At 35.8% G+C, this 13,558-nt stretch overlaps 2 protein-coding genes, 1 long non-coding RNA gene and 1 pseudogene across 3 annotated transcripts; 2 read left to right on the top strand and 2 right to left on the bottom strand.

The window, feature by feature from the left end:
- Nucleotides 1-5,266: 5,266 nt before the first annotated feature.
- LOC137728241 (chaperone protein dnaJ 11, chloroplastic-like) lies at nucleotides 5,267-5,620 on the bottom strand. Its single transcript, XM_068467087.1, has one exon. The coding sequence runs from the start codon at nucleotides 5,618-5,620 to the stop codon at nucleotides 5,267-5,269; it is 354 nt and encodes a 117-aa protein (XP_068323188.1).
- A 2,926-nt stretch (nucleotides 5,621-8,546) lies between these two features.
- Nucleotides 8,547-9,823, top strand: LOC137728240 (uncharacterized; annotated as a pseudogene).
- Nucleotides 9,824-9,837: 14 nt separating this feature from the next.
- On the top strand, nucleotides 9,838-10,916 carry LOC137730347 (uncharacterized). Its single transcript, XR_011068120.1, has 3 exons — nucleotides 9,838-9,983; nucleotides 10,071-10,140; nucleotides 10,432-10,916. It is a non-coding gene; the product is annotated as an uncharacterized lncRNA (long non-coding RNA).
- Nucleotides 10,917-11,991: 1,075 nt separating this feature from the next.
- Nucleotides 11,992-13,326, bottom strand: LOC137727269 (uncharacterized). The gene has a single exon (XM_068466136.1). It carries the CDS (start codon nucleotides 13,201-13,203, stop codon nucleotides 12,247-12,249), a length of 957 nt encoding a protein of 318 aa, XP_068322237.1. The 5' UTR covers nucleotides 13,204-13,326; the 3' UTR covers nucleotides 11,992-12,246.
- Between the last annotated feature and the right edge of the window lie 232 nt (nucleotides 13,327-13,558).

Genomic DNA, 13,558 nt, shown 5'->3' with positions numbered 1-13,558 from the left:
CCTAATAATGGATATTCCCTTATACCAAAACCCAAATTCGATATTCCCTAATAACAGAACCCAAATTCCTTTCCTTGCAATGGATATTCCCTAATAATCTTCAAATGCTAAGCCACTTCATTGCATGCAACCCAAGAAGTCTCATTGGCAAGGTTTTGACTTTTGAGCAAGGCTCCACAATGTTTTATTAAAAAAAATTCTTTCATTTTGCGTATCCTTGTATATTTGATATTTTGTAGTAGTGTACTGAATTTTTTTTTTATTAGGCACTTATTAAATCGTATGTAGTACTCAAAGACAAATGTATTTATATGGCATGTGGTACGTGCAAATTCTATAAGATATATTTTTCTTAACGGGTCTTATCATTTCACATTTTAATTTTAACGGGTAAAATGACACAACACATTAAGAACCTATTAAGATAATGGGTATGACATGAAACGACCCGTTAAGATAACAATTATTCAGGGTTGACCCTGAGATTTCAGGGGTCTTGTGCGAAAGTGAATTGGAGGCCCTAAAAGGTACTAAGAATTTAATTATTTTATATTTTTGTTAAAAAAAAAATAATTTTAGTTTTCAATTGAGCTTCTATAAATTCTAATAGCTCAAACAAATTTAACAAATCAACAAGTGGAATGTGGCATATTGTTTTTCCTTAACTATTTAGAGGGTCAGGGTTCAAATTTTCATGTCATTGTGTGAAATTTTTATATTATTTTGTGGAAGCTTATGCATTTAATAAAAATAAACTGAAAAACGATGGAGACGAGTTTCGAACCCATCCCCTAGGCTGATGTAAAAAAGCAATAATACCACTTTCGCTAAGACTCAAGTTTGTAACATTCTGCACATACTATTATATATACGTATATGCATGCAAATTTGAAAAATTGGTGACACCACTTGCACCCCCTCAGAGCTAGCCATACAATTATTACACGAAAACAAAATGAACACAGCAAACAACACTTGTTTGCCAAGCCTAGAGACAACCACATACCTTTTCTTTAATTTTCTTCCAATCCAATCATGAAACTACAACAATCAAAATTAATTAATCACACAATTAATAAAAAAATATTTAACAAATAAAAAAAACTACCTTAAATCAATTGGGAGAAGGATAGATGTGGGAGATATGGGGATAGATGGGGAGATATAGGTGTGAGGTGAGAGAGAGAGAGAGAGAGAGAGAGAGAGAGAGAGAGAGAGAGAGAGAAAGAGAGAGAGAGGAGGGTTTTTTTTTTTTTTTTTTTTTTTTTTTTTTTTTTGAGAATAGCGGCACGGGGAGGGGGGAAGTAAGGGATAAAGAAGAAAAGGAAGGAGAAGGGAGAAAGAAGAAGGCGCAGACCTTTTTAATGAATAGGGGTTTGCCCGACAAAGTAGTTCGTTGGGCAAAGGTAAGAAAGTTGTCAAGCAAAATTTTTGTCGGTGTTTTTTTACATGTCATTGTGAGCCTTAGCCCAGCGGTTGACCCAACGAACATATCCTTAGGGACGAATATAATTTCCGTCAAATAATCCCTTACACAATACACGCCATTTTTTTCCTTGGCAGTAAATTTTATCCTTGCCTTCCGAAATCATTTTGTCACGCAAAGCCTCTCAACAAAACTCTAAATGTTGACTAGCTTTGCTTGACTAACGTTAATTTTCATTGGGTAAAACTACTTGGCCCGACAAAATACCGTTCATCGGGTCAAATTTGGTCGGCAAATAGTATTTTCTGGTAGTGAGAACATATTAAGCACATGTAATGGTCAAAGGATAAAAATTTCCAACTTATAATTAAGTGTTCAAGTTAGAAAACTTGTCACGTGGTGTATCTCCAAGAATGACGTATAAAAAACTTCAAAATTCCCTTGTGCAATTATATAATTTAATTTTTAAAATAGTTAAGATAGTACACATTGTTACGTGGTGCATCTCTTAATTGTATGTTATCTAATATTCTAGTGGATAAGATATTGAGTTTCTATCCATGCATCCCGGTTCGAAATTCCCCATTTTAGTAAGTTATTTTAACAATTTCAAATCATATCCCTCTTCTTAATAATAATAATTTTCTCTCCTAGTTCTTGTCCTTAATATATCCAAAAAAATATATATTGTTTTTTAAAACACAAAACGATATCATTTTGAAAATAAGCACGAAATCAACACAAAAGAGTTATCATATGATTGTATTTCACATTATGAGGGAACGGAACACAAGATCTAATTAAGTTAGTAAATGAATGCTCTTAATCAGTTAAGTTGATAAAAGTTGTTTCAAATAATATTTTGTTGCACGAAGTTGTCCAACAATAAGTAAAAACCTTTGGTTTTTTTACTCTTTCTTTATAAAGGAATTAGAATAGTCACAAACGTTTGTTTTGCGCAAGAACAGAGCAAAATTGCATTGTCAAATTGTACTATGACAGATGCATATACCCATGTAGCAAACATTTTCTCTTTTGGATTTTTCACTGCCGATCGATTTCTCTACCAAAGATGACATAATTAATTTCGCTCAATGGCGCTATGGATGTTTGGAAATGATAATGCTAGAGAAATTAAATTTTTTAAACTAAACTTGCAAACCAAATGATATACATCAATAAAAAATAAACACGTTAATCAGTCCTTAAATAATAATATAATAATCAATAATCAATAGTCATGTTATTTGATTTGTAAATTTGATTTAAATATTTAATCTCCTTAGCATTACCCTTAACACTCCTTTCCTTCTTCTTTTTTTTTTTTTTTTTTTTTTTTTTTGAAACTGGGGAATTCATTACCCTGGCAAAGATGCCAGTCAATACATAGAGAGCCTACACCGAGGCAAGCAAACAGTAAAGCAAAAGAAAACAACGGACATCAGAGGGAGTTACAAAGAAAACGCCGTAGCCAAACTATCGCGTCACTCCCGCCATTGCTCCAATTACATTACGAAGGACAGGGTAACCCAGTCTCCTTTCCTTCTTGTTAGGTATAAGCCATCACATGTAATGCTGTAATCTATGGGAAGCGCAATGAAGATTCCAAAAAGACTAAGGTCAAGGCCAAGTTGCATCGCATGCATGATTCTGTTGTACGTGCTCTACTCGGACTAGGGCAATGCCATACACACACAATTTACGTGCATGTATACCGACTCGACTATTCAATCGTATAATTTTGAACACTTAATATCTAGAACTAATATAGTTTTCCTTCATCTAGAAAAAAAATAAAGGCTAAGTTGATTTTGGTGTGGTTTTCATCACAAAGTAAGCAGTTACAACAATTCACACATGTTAAATTTTACCGTAGACATGAGAAAAAAGTACGATGATTATGAAAGAGAAAAGTTTGAGGTAAAATTATATGTGATTAGTGGGTTTAAAACTTAAAAGTCTCTTGGAGCATAGATCCACTTAGAGAAGCTAAATTCGGAGAGTTAAAACTTCTAGACAAAAAAATGGCATTGTAAATGGTTTTTGATCCAATCAATAGAAGTATCAACAAGCTGTAAATACGACAAGAGTTGCTACAAAAGTAAATTTAAGCTAATTAATATTGTCCTTCTTCCACGCTTGATGTAATATGTATATTTGTGGATGTTTGGCCTAGGTTTCAGCTGTATAGCAAATACTATATTACTCTACGTGTAATTTGATCCAGAAATTTAGCATTCATATACAAATGCGAACCATGATCCTTGTGAGTTCGATTTTGGCTCTAATTATATGTTTTTTAAAATACAAGTGATACAGGAAGTAGATTAATCGAACAAAGGACCTCCGATACATGAGTATTTGCCCTTAATCATTTAAGCTGCAAGTTAAAACATCGAACTCTTCTCTTCAATTCACTCTATAATTCTAAATATCTTTTTGAGTGATGCGGTGATCTAAGTTCCACGTATGAAGAGTGAGTACCAATATTCCAAAATTTATGTTTTTAAGGCCCAAGATCAAATGGTTCATCCTCATGAAATTTGGTGAGCTGTGATGATTAACTGGGCTTGATGGAAATTTTGTTGATTCTTAACAGGGGCTGCCTTTAAATATTGGACTTTTCAACCCAATAGTTTAACTTATTTTTTTGGTCTTGGAAATAGTTTAACTTTGAATTGAATGTTTTTTATTTTTGACAGATATTCCTTTTTTTATTTTTTTATTTTTTTTTTTTTTAACAAATGATATGTTATGGGCTAGCATCAATAATATGGTTTTAAATTCGTCTTTGACGAGAATAAAATCTAAGACCTCTCATTTATAAGTGAAGAGGAATACCATCTGATCGTAATACTAAGTGGTGAATCTTTATCTTGTTTTGAATCATTTTAATTATGTGAGAGTTATTTAACTCGGATGTAAGGAAGCGGACACATTACCTTAACTAATATCTCAATTTTTCATTATTCCACACCAGTAATGTCTCTTGATTACCAGTTAACAGTTCAATCATACAAATAGAAAGTATCAAAATTGTTAAACAAATAAATCTTTAAAGGTTGCATAGTACGAGCAACTAATTGGAATCGGATAAGGTTATGGTTGATAACGGACTAATTGCGTGAGGTCCAAGCGAGAGTGTAGATGGGTCCATGTACCACAAAGAAAAAGGAAATGGAACATTGACATTGAAAGGGAGGTGCACCCTTTAGATTTATGTCTGGTTGTGATGAATTATATTGTTGATAACAGACTGATTTGTGGCCACGAACGAATAACTTGAGTTATTTTATTTAATCTTTACTAGTAATAGTGTCGATATTGTTGTTGTTGCACCTAAATCTCCCCTAAATTTAGTATGAAAATTTATATAAATTGTTGCATAAATGGCTTATGGTGTGTTTAGAGGAGACCCATTTTGTAGTCAAGATGTTTGATCATTTGTTTGCTGTAATAATTAATAGAATAAGTACGTATTACTTTTCCACAAATAGAGCGATCTCAAATATGAAAACTCTAGCAACCAAACGCATGACACTTAATTAGTTTGATTTTATCTGCATGTGATATAATATTTTAGTAGATTGGATGTAGGGATTCTACTCATGCGACCTAGTTCAAAACTCTCTATTTCTTTAAATTATGGCGATAGTTTCTACCTTTCCTCTTCCTCCTTAATAATAGTAATTTTTTTTCAAAAAAAAAATGGTTTTTGATTTTTATCCCATTAGCAACAAACAATATTTATAAGCCAACAAACCACAAAGCTAAAATGAATTTCAGACATTTATACATGCACATAATAAACAGGGGATCCTCTGTTTCCTCTGTTTTGAGCTACCAACATTGGTCAGTCTCCCAATTCCTATTAGTCCGTCGGGAAGACCCCGCCATTGCCGAAGCGGCCGCAGCCATGTTCGCCGACGAGTACGAAGATTGGAAAGGTTGGGGACATCTATAAAGATCCCTGTCGTAGTTTGCTCTTTTATCGGGGTCCGATAGCGTTGCGTAAGCTGCATGGATTTTCATGAACTCATTAGTAGAGTTTTGCTTTTGGTCCATGGCGACAACGTCAGGATGGCACCTTCTGGCTAGCTTTCTGTAGGCTGCCTTGATCTCATGGCCACTTGCACCCATTGGAAGGCCAAGAACCTCGTACAGTGAGGAAGTTGAGCTAGCTGCTGCAGCCATGATGAAGTTTTCAAACGTCGGGTTTGAATCTTTGGAATCTGTTTGGGTTGGTAGGAAGAGACTCAACTCTGGGGTTTTTTAAGTGCTAGATTTTTAGGAAGGAGATTGAGATAAGGAGTGGAGTGAGTGGGAGGTTGTGTTGGAGGGCTTGAGGATTGGGATAAATGGGAAGGTGTTTGTGTTGGTTTATATAGAAGTGGATATTATGTATCTTCTATTTGATTCTGCAATACGACTTCAACATTTGTTGTCGATAATTACATATATTCGAGATTCAATCAAGATATTGTACCAAAAACATCTCTATCTCGAACAATTGCATGGATGAATGATACATAAAAACATCATCTGCACTGTCGATTATAATATAATGTTATTGGTTTAAACGATCAACCAATGCAAAATTAGTAACATGGATTGTACACCATGAGAAAGTGTCCTTGGAATTGTGCAAAGGGCTTAAGAGCTTATCCATAGGAAGCTGTACTGTGCTGAGTCAGCTGTGCTGTTTATATGGATAGGACTACACTTTCCTCCAATGGACCCACTTTCACCTCCCTGCACCGGATATAAAGATAAAGTTAGGTGCAGTGAATTCTTGATTTGTTGTATTTGTTTTCATTGGCCCCACTTTTCACTTCCTTAAAAGCATCTCCACTTTTTACTTTCTTTTTTAAACGTCTTATCTTAAATTTTGTTTTCATAAATCTTTCAATATAAAAAGTTCAAATTGTAACAAAAATAGATTTCATCATTTATAAATCATTTATTAAATTAAATTTCTTTATTCACTTTGTCGAAATAATTTGATTTTTATAACATAATAATTTAAACTTGCATCAATTGATAAATTAATATTATATAATTTAAAAAAAATTATTTGAAAATTTGAAAATGAAAATAATAGTTGGGTCCACTTAAAATCTGTAATCAGACTCTTAAAATTTTCAGTATTGGATTTAACTCGTATGAAAATGTTATTTGAATTCTAAAGAAGAGAAGTACGATATGTATTGAAATAAAATAAAACATACAAAAGTGAAAGATAACATGTTTAAATGGGTTCTGATAAAAATTTTGTTGGAGCTTTCAACTCTATCTGAAGGAAAAGAGAGCATCCTCACCTGTAGCACTCCCTCCCCTCATCTCTCTCTTCACCGACTTCCTTGTGCCTTGACCACCACAACACCGGCAAGACCATCAAATATCGTGGCTCACCCTCTGCATGAGATTGGTAATTTGGTAGAGCCTCAAATCAGAATAGCTTCTCCCAAGACGCAGAGAGTGGTGGCGGCGACCGAGGAGGACGAGAAGGTGCCTATGGGGTAGTGTGGAAGTGGGAAGATAGAGGTGGGAGGGAGGAGAGGTTCTCACAGATTCCCATGAAGGGCAAGACATGATCTCTCTTTTGCCGGATATTGTCATCTTTGTACTGGATAATCTAAAATATATGTTTTAAGAAAGGGTAATATAGTAATCAACCTAGTTTTAATTCCGATTCAAATAAACTTGTAAACAATTATCTATCATTTCTACTTTGATTTTAGATAGTTTAGTAAACAACTTTAACATAAATCTCATTTTAATTTCATCTTAATACAATTCTTCGTCAATTTAATTTCTCTCATTCTCATTACAAATTAGTAAATTAGTCATTATTGCTTTCAAATGATGTTTGTAGTCTTGTTTATTGGTAGTGAGACTGTATAACAAAACAATTTGCCAAACATGAGAGTTTCTTGAAGGGTTTGATAGTGTTTCTATACAAGTTGAAGTTCTTATGTTTTTGCAATAGATTTTTCCTTGGTCTTGAACATATTTGGGTTTAGGTTTCATCAGTTGTATCGATCCTTGCTGAAGTTGCATGACAGCGAGGAATGCACTGGAGAGGAAGGATAGTAAATTGACAGAAAAAGGAAAATACTGTTTGTAGGGACAATGTGCCCCTATGGATAAAAAAAACTGTTTGTAGGGACAATGTGCCCCTATGGATAAAAAACATCTAACTCATCTCATAGAGAAAAAACTTTGCAATCACTTTGTAGTTCAACTATAAGTATACTGTATCTCTCTTATCAACTTAGGATACCGTCGCAATGATATTCCTGTTGCATGAAATTTCTTCTCTATTATATAATGTCATGGTTTTTTAAATAGCGTTATTGTACTCCAAAAGATGGGGAATTTGAGTCAACAATAGAATTTGAGTACGAAATTCCCATTTAAGTGGCTCAAACTTAAAATCTCAAACTAGAAAATGGAAAAAAAAAAAAAAAAAATTACCACTACATTATATCACTAAGAATTTTTCAAGCTCATGTTTTCCAAAGTCCCGAACCAAAAGCCTAAAGGCAAACAACCTATGACAAGTGACACGGGCCACACAAAAAACTAACGTAAAAAATAGAAATGTCAAGGAGACAACAATTTTGTATCACGTTAGATGACAAATGATGTGTATACATTACTGAATTAATAAATTTCTCTTATTGAATGTTGATTATATGGGTTGCATTGCTTATTATATGTGATTAACACATCAATATAATATAAATATGCAAGCTCCTTAACGTTACCTCAAACGAAACTTGTGTAGCGCCACGCCAGTGTGGGTGCGTGGAGAGATTGGAGTCCGCAAGCACAAAATTAAACCCAAACTGAAGTTGGCTGACCCATTAACAATCTTATTCTATAGACCACGATAATGTAACTCAGCTCATGGGCCTTTGAAGTCGCAAGCTAGAATGTGGGCGATGATAGTCGAACTTCAGCAAGCCCAAATTTCGGCTGCCTAACCCACAATTATCAGAAAGCGCATGTAGAGTTGGCCCATATACTAGAAACGATTTTAAAATGATTAGAAGCATTTTTGTTAGTGAATGCCGTAAGAATGGAAGCACTTTTGTTGGTGAATGTTGTATGATTAGAAGCACTTCTAAGTGCTGAGCATTCAGGTCATTCAGCGGGTGACAAGACGCGTTTCTCACTTGTCACCATACTACATTCAGTCTCAAATGTCGATGAACAAAATTAAGAAGAGGAAGAGAAAGGATGAGCGACCTGTGACCCACCCGAGAAACAATTACTCCGAGAACCCACCCGACTTCGCTCACTTGGCTTCCCTCTACCCCTGTTTCCAGCCCTTCGTCTTCTTCTCTCGAGATGGTCGTCCCTGAATCGACTGGACCGACTTCAACGCCACCTGGGAACTCACCCGGGTCCTCCTCCTCCACGACCACCGCCTCAATTGGTAATTTTTCTCATCCATATCTGCATTTGCCTACTTGGGCAGCTGTTAGAAATTAGAATTCATGGGTTTTGATTGAAAGTTTTAGCTGAATATGCCTTGGTTTTACTTGTATTGTGTATCTGCTCTGTCAAAAACTTTTAGTGATGTCACTGAATCCATAACCATTGCCACCCTAATTAGCTTCAATGGTAGTACCAGGATCCCAGTAGGTATGAAAGTATGAAACATTGCAGCCTATGAATTTAAGTTGGATGATCAATCTAAGCAGACCTATAATCTTGGTACCATCCTTATTACGCAGAATATAAAATGATAGCCTAGGTTTAATGTTACATTGAAGGACACATTTATACTCAGCTTAATAATGTAATAATGTGATAAAATTCTGGTGACTTAAGTTATTATATATCCAAGTCCGAACTTATTTTCACTCCTATGTCATTGTATTGTTCCCTCTCAAATTTTGTTGGCCTCGCCTTTTTGTAACGGGCTGGAAACCCAGGTTGAATCCTTGATGTCTATTCAGTTAATGAAGTTGCACTGTCATGGGGTTTGTATAAGTAGGACGTTCAATGTGAATTTGATTTCCCAGGAGGATTCCTGATGGGCAGCTGTGCCCTACTGTGCCCAATAGATCGAATTACATTCATTGGATTGAAGATCTTCTCTCGTCTGACATCATTGTGAAGACTACAAGCAATGGTGATAAAGCGAGGGGCTTTGATATTGGAACTGGCGCAAACTGCATATATCCGCTTGTTGGTGCTTCTCTTCTAGGTTGGAGCTTTGTTGGGTCAGGTTGTTTATTAGTTTTTCGTTAGTGTTTTGAGACTTGGTTTTTAAATACGCCAATGTCTTGCGCAGAACCTAAAAAAACATTTTCACTGACCTTGATTGCAGATGTGAGTGATGTTGCACCAGAGTGGTGTGTACTTACAAGCAGCACTATCTAACTTTTAACAGATCACGATGACAAAAGATCACTCGGATGCAATCTTGAAGGGTGAGTCACAAGATTGTGATAGAGTTATCAGTTGTGAAGATAAGCAAGATGCATCCACAAGTTCAAGCTGTTTGAATTTGCCTTCAATTCATCTAGGTTTTCGTGTTTCGGTACGATGCTGTCATTACTTGGCTTGTATGTGGTGACGTTGTCTTTAGAATTTGTGCTTGAGTTTGACGAAGTTCTCTTTCTTATAGGTATTTCAGCAAAACTGAGGGACACTTCTGGTGAAAGGCTCACTACAGCAGGGAGATAGTCAACTTTCAGGTCTTCACCTACCTATTTCTCAAATTCTATTAACATAAACCATTGTACTACGCCCTGGTGATGCGTTTACTTCCTTTTACTAGCTTTGAATTGTCACCAACTCATTAAGGATGACAGTGATGATCACAGAATAAGTAACCATATGCTGTTTTTCACTATTTCATGCGTATCTTTCATTTAATTTCCCAAGGAAAGAATAGTTCATCACTTCCTACGTATTAACTTGCAGGACCTCTCGCCAAATGTTTTGCAATGGAAGATTTATAAGATATGGTTTTATGTTAATTGCAGGAGAATTCTCACCAATATACATATATCCACATCTGATCTAGTTTTCTCATCCGGTCCAATATGTCCTCTGTTTTGTATACCCCAAACGCATAAAACGTAACTTCAACAGTGTTTATATCGCACTCGTAATTCAGTGTAGTGACCTGAACACTTTTGATTATCTTCTCTTCACTTTGTTGTATTGAATGGCATGCTCCTGAGTCCTAATTTAATCTTCCCTCACCACATGATCAAATTAATTACTTTGTTTCTTGTAAAGTGATTGGTTGGTACAAGTTTGAGATAAGTGAATCTTGTACGTAATGCCAATGAAAAGAGAAGCTGCCTCATCACCTATCAATGTCGTTTCTATGCTTGATCAATCTGATATGTTGTACTTGAATGAACCTTCCACTTCCAGGGTGGTAATTGCAAGTAAATACAACTTATGGACACAGTTTTTGTGGACTCATTTGGACACTAATAATTGGTTGTTTAGGTTCTCGCATTTTATTTTTTATTTTTTTTAATCAATGTGGAAGAGGGGATTCCAACTTAGAACTTCTTATAATATTGAAAATAGGATTTACTACTAGATCAACAGCTAGTTGGTCGGAAAAAGCAAAGAGCTACTAGGTGGAAGTTTTTTCCTTAACTTTTATTTACCCAAGGATAATTCTTTTCTCATTTGAAAATTATTGCTATTTCCTTTTTCCTTCTCTCTTTTTCCTTGAACCCTTACAGCTCCAATGCTGATTTTATTCATTAGATTGGTAAGTAAGAAAATTATTTCCTTAATTCAATTAGGACCGTTTATTTTTTTATGCTTCTTGAAGAAAAAATTGCAGCTCCAAGGTTGATTTTCCACTTAAGATTTGTAAACAAAATTATCGTTCTCTAGTGTATTAGAGTTGGGGATCACTTGTTAATATCTATGCGGGAAACACTTTTACTCATAAGCGCTTTGGTTATAAGTAGAACCAAGGTTCTAAAACAAGCTAGATACTAGTAGGGAAATAGGTTAAGGCCTAACACTTAGGCAGCTAGGCGAGACCCTAGGTGGTGGACTAGGTAGATTTAAGTAAATTTATTATATATCATAAATTAGTGCATATTTATACTTACAAAAATAAATAATTGTATTGGAATACATAAATTGCAAAAGAAGATGGCATATTAAAGTATTCTAACATATTGGAAATCCAAGTATTCAACAAGTCTCAAACATTGTCTAAATGAGGATCGCGATCTAGGTGAGTTTAGGCAGGCTAAGCGTTTGCCTAGGCACTCTTTTTTAATTTTTCAATGCATAAGGGTTAATCGGGTTGGTAATCGCCCGCCTAGCTCCTAGGCAGGACCTAGGCGGCGGTAGGTGAAAATTTTTATAGTGAGTAGAACATAACTTTTATGAACAACTCAAAAGTACTTCGACGTTCCGGAGTTCCGGCATGTATGTACATTCTCCAGCTCAAACTTACACGCTGCAGATGATTAGATTCATTAGAATATGTAGTTTTACAGCAGAGATTAGAGAAATATCAACTTTTATTCACAAAAAAAAGGTTTCTTCTCCAACAAGAATGAAGAATGTGAGATCACTACATCTTCTTTACTCCCTTCATATATTACATTACAAACACATAAATAAAAGGATTGAATTACACGTGATATGTTCGGAACAACGCAACCTTGACATCCTCGCTATTCCTTAAGAATAACAATGCAAGCTCTTTGGATGCAGAAAATGGTAACCAAGTAGAAAGGATTGAATTACACGGTGGGAAGGAAGATTTATCAACAAGAAAACAAGAACAAGACTGCACAGACATGGAAACTTCATGCTTTCCCTTCAACTCTTGCATATGTAACCGCAACGCAAGCATCCACGAAATCCTCGTCTATAAAATCTGTAGAAAAGATCTGCAATCTATCCGCAATACCTCTAGAGAAGCACTGAGTTATAAACAGCCTCGCGAATCCATGAATCCTTCCGGTCACAGGCTTAACACACAAAACAGGGTTATCAGCCTGAGGCGTGACCGTGTTCTCCACCCTGTAAAAGAACTTCCTTGATGAAGCCGGCGGCTGATTACTCAAATTCTTCAGGTTGCTCTCGAATTTGGTGGATGGCAAATCCGTGTCAATCCAGTCGTCCTTCAAATGCCCTGCATTCCACAGAGGACTCCCTGCCTTTGGCTGAGGTGACTTCCTCGGCTTCCACACGCATATCACTCTCTTCGGCAGCAGTTCTGAAATAGTCTTGTCGAAAACATGATCGTCCTGGGGGACTAAAAACTCGCCGAGCTGATCAACCAAGTACTTATCAAACTCAGGTGGATCTTCATGTCCAAATTCAGTTCGGATTTCGAGTATTATGATCTCATACTGCGTTTCCGATAAAAACTTCTTGACGTCGTTGATCACAACATCAATGTTGTAAGTGAGGAGGATTCCGTGGCAGACTTTTCGGTCCTCCTGGATTCGAATATCGAGAACTCTATTGCCCTTCTCGAGCTGCTGGTAGATGGAGAGATTTTGGCATTGAGCAAAAGGCCTAGTGATGCATGGAACTCCAATCTTGTTGGTTGCAGAGTCGTGAGTTCCCGGCCATACGATCTTGTTTATGTGAAGTTTCTCAGGGTTGACCCCAGCCATCCAATTTTTTCTGTCTGAAGGCTTGTAGGCACATGATGGAAACTCTTCACCACAGCTCTGGTGAAGATCACACAGTGTTTTTTTCTCCGCCGCGATCGCCTTTCTCCGTTCTACCTGTTTCGAGACCTCGGAACCCATCTCCAATATGAAAATAGAAGAACAAGAAGAAACTTTTTTTACTACCCTTTCTGGTTGTAAATGGAGGATGTTGTGCAGAAAACGGACATTTTATTGTTGCAAGACCTATTCATGTGTACAAAAAGTCAAAAACTGATTATTGTTTCTATCAAATGATTTCCTCTCATCTTTTATTCTTTCGGGTCACTCTGTTATTTTTGTTCCTTGATTTTTCTCTAATTTATTCAATCCGAAAATAAAATATAAACAGAAAATGTGGAGTGAGAAAAAGGGTTTGCGGAAATAGTTTACTTTGTTTATTAGTGCATAAATATATTTAAAATTATCTTCAAGGTTTGATTAAGAACAGGACGAA

Source organism: Pyrus communis, chromosome 3 (genome assembly GCF_963583255.1).
Source record: "Pyrus communis chromosome 3, drPyrComm1.1, whole genome shotgun sequence".
NCBI classification, from domain to species: domain Eukaryota; kingdom Viridiplantae; phylum Streptophyta; class Magnoliopsida; order Rosales; family Rosaceae; genus Pyrus; species Pyrus communis.
This window is presented reverse-complemented; position numbering and strand designations above follow the sequence as displayed.